The following is a 3,517-nucleotide window of genomic DNA, read 5'->3' on the forward strand; positions in this document are numbered from 1 at the left end:
AAATGAAGAGAGAAACTTGATTCTGTCAATTTTGTTGAGTTGGTGATGACTTTTTTTAGATACTACTTTATTTACAGATTAGGTATAGACAAACTGAAAATGATTCTCATTTTGACTTTAGAAAATGATGTTCTTTTTTTCCCTTAATTTTCCAAAAATGATTTTCATTTTGACTTTAGAAAATGATGTTCTTTTTTTCCCTTAATTTTCCAACTTATCTCTGGATTTTGGGGTGAGTCCAATGTTTTACTCATCCTTTATCTTTTACCCTAAATGACACTTAAAATTTTGGCCGAGTAAGCTAGAACTTATGTGTGTCCAAAATGTGCCTCTTGATAATTATACATCTTTTTCTCTCTTTGAATTACTCTTGAAATAATGTTATTTTAACCATGCATTTTATGGTGTTCTAGGCAGTGGTGGAAAGATTTGTTGTTTCAGAAGAGTTTCCTCCATCTTTTGTGAAGTTAAAAAGGAGCGAGCTATTATAACTGCAGAGAAGGTTATGCAATTATATGCATCTTTGAAACACAATTTTGAGAAATAAGAACACATTATTATTAGTATCTTTGGAATGCAGGAATAAAAACATTGATGCCCTGTCAGGAGGTGTGAGAAGAAGTATTGATGCCCTTGTCAGGAGGTGTGAGAGGTTGGCCATGGAGAGTTTGAGAAGGGGTCGAGGTAGGCCTAAGAAGTACTGGGGAGAAGTGATTAGGCAGGACATGGCGCTGCTTCAGCTCACTGAGGACATCACCCTTGATAGGAGGGTGTGGAGGTCGACGATTAAGGTAGAAGGTTAGTAGGTAGTTTATAGTATTTACCGGTAGGCTTAGCAGCGTGCATGTCCCTTCATATTCTAAGATTTTTATTACGATATGTGATTTTGTTCGCCTCAGGTATTGTATTCCCTGTTGCTATTATTTGATACTACTTATCATTTATCTCTCCCTTTTTCTCTTCCATCTTTCTTCCTTCCTTGCTTCCCTTTTCCTCTTCTTGCCCTTCTTGAGGTGAGGGTCTATTGGAAACAGTCTCTCTACCTGCATTAGGTAGGGGTAAGGTCTGCGTACAGACTACCCTCCCCAGACCCTACATGTTGAGATCAAACTGGTTCTGTTGTTGTTGTTGTCGTCGTCATCGTTGTCTTCTTAACTTTCTCCAGAGAAATAGTGAATCCACGTAGCATTCTATTTTCAGGGCTTTGTCAAGAGATTAGTAGTTCGTATGGTAAGAAAATGATTCAAAGAAAAGAAAATGGATCTGTAGCTACGTTATATATCTTAAGCCCGTGCGGCACGGGCATCCCTCAACTAGTATATATATGGGGAACTAGAAGTTCCCAGTGCAGCAATGTAATCATTAACCAATCCTTTCCTTGAGTTGTTGCCTTTTAAACGAGAAGAAAAAAAAGGTCCTAACACAGTCTAATGCATTTTCTTGACAAAAAAAGTAGTTTACACATAAGATTATATTCATCTTTCTGCAAACAAAAAGGAAGGTCCCAGAAGGCTTAGCCTAAAACACAATGGCAGATTTAACAATGGGCTTGTGTGTCCGGCAGAATCCGTTTTTACAGATAAAATCAAATTTACATTTCAAACACTCTCTCAACTCAAAACCCACAATATAAATTCTGGATCCGTCATTGTTAAAAGATTAGTTTCTAGGTCAGTATATGCACACATTGAATATATGAGATTTAATTGCTCTGTTAAAAGGGCTTCTCTCCTACCACATTACCATGAGGATCATAGTTGCAACTAATCAAAGTATCCCCAGTTTTGCATACAACTTTTGCACAGCCAACTCTAGTGCTTTGCTTCCAAACAATCTGTGTATAATGCAAGCATTGCTCATTTTTCTTGCAAGAATTACTCTTATAATCATAATACGGTCTTTCCCTCGCCCACGTGGTGACAGCATCACGCGGCTTCCAATCCTTGCCGCTCCCCCAGAAGAGGTTTTCGCCATAGTCGCCTTGGGAATGCACCAACTCACAGTTCCCCTGACGTTGGTGTCCCCACCAGCTTGCGTAATTTGCAAGTTTGTTGCTCCATTTGAGGGGTGGGAGTCCAAGTTTTGCTCTTACTTTGTTGTGTGGAGTAAGGTATTGTGTCATTATGTTTCTTGGGGTGGTTGTCAAAAGGCGCCTTGCTAAAGGTTGATGGGGAGAAGAGAAGGAAGTTTGAGATATGCAAAGGAGAAGGAAAATACTATATTTGCCAACGAGACTTCTTGGTAGCAAAGATGCCATATTTGGGAGTTTTTTGGTTGGTGGGCTGAGGGAGTGAGTCTAGTAGTTTATATAGGTGATTAGTTGCAATATTTTTCCTTTGCAAGTTGTATCAGGTGCAATTTCTTTAGTTATCTTATTTGCTGGATGAGATGGTAATCCACAAGTAGTCAAGCCCAGCTTATACTATCAACGAGTTTGGTGAGATTAATAAAATATTTCTACTCTTAATCAAAAGTTTAGTGATTAAGTTTTAAAATGGAGAAATTTCAGGTATAAAGCACTTCTATCGTTAGTGTGTTATATGCGGCATGAATTTAGATTAATTGGACAAGTGAATTTCCAATGTCGAAGGAAAAAGAAAACAAAAAAGTGAGCCAAGCATATAATAATAGTAGCTTATAGCAATAGTATGCACCTTAACTAAGTAATAATTATTTCTTTATCATGTTATAACAATGGTAGACGAATAAAATGCACATGGTATGATATAGATTATGCACATCTTACTTTAATAATTAGAGTTCAAAATTCTGACAAGATTTATTAATAATGTAACATTTACAATTAAGTGCATATTACTATGAGAAAGAAAAAGTTGTACAAATAGTGAAGGAATCATATCACATGTGACACTGAGGGTGAGGTGGAAAATCACGTTTATGAATGTGAAAAACTGTTCAAATGTCAAATGCATAACTTCCGAAACTGTTTCTAATCATTGGCATGTGACCAACAAACTCTGTAAGCTATCTAAGCAAAGACTAATTTAAACAAACCAAGTTACAAATAGATCATTGTGTTCAATTATTTATCTAATTATTGTTGTAGGAGTATATATCCGAAGAATATTTAAGTAGCCTTAAATAATTGAACTTTGTGCTTGAGATACGTTGCTTAATTAAATGACCTGTTTGTTTTTCTTTTTCCTCTCTTTTTTTAGTTTATTTGATACCCCTCATTGATATTCCAAAAAGGCAGTCTTTTTATTTCGCAAAGTCCAAAGTAGGTACTGGCTACATGTTTTGTCAGTCATCTCCCATGTGATGGACAAACAAAGTTGGCTTATAAAATGAACAAAGAGAGTAATCAGTAGCCAAATTATCAATAGTTTACTATATGCCTAAACACATTGACAATAGAATACGTTTTCAATGAGTGAAAGTTGCAATCAAAGAAAATTAATAAGTTGTCATCGAACACCCAAAGTTGTGAGGGTTTGTTGCCATTTCAAATAAAAAGTAATTGTTCTAACGTTGCAAATAGATCAATTTTTAATTT

The 3,517-nt window shown here is 36.0% G+C and overlaps 1 protein-coding gene across 1 annotated transcript; it reads right to left on the reverse strand.

The window, feature by feature from the left end:
• Window positions 1-1,319: 1,319 nt before the first annotated feature.
• On the reverse strand, window positions 1,320-2,273 carry LOC109238204 (pathogenesis-related protein PRB1-3-like). The gene has a single exon (XM_019404630.1). It carries the CDS (start codon window positions 2,255-2,257, stop codon window positions 1,715-1,717), a length of 543 nt encoding a protein of 180 aa, XP_019260175.1. The 5' UTR covers window positions 2,258-2,273; the 3' UTR covers window positions 1,320-1,714.
• Between the last annotated feature and the right edge of the window lie 1,244 nt (window positions 2,274-3,517).

The sequence above is a fragment of the Nicotiana attenuata genome, unplaced genomic scaffold (assembly GCF_001879085.1).
Source record: "Nicotiana attenuata strain UT unplaced genomic scaffold, NIATTr2, whole genome shotgun sequence".
Lineage (NCBI taxonomy): Eukaryota > Viridiplantae > Streptophyta > Magnoliopsida > Solanales > Solanaceae > Nicotiana > Nicotiana attenuata.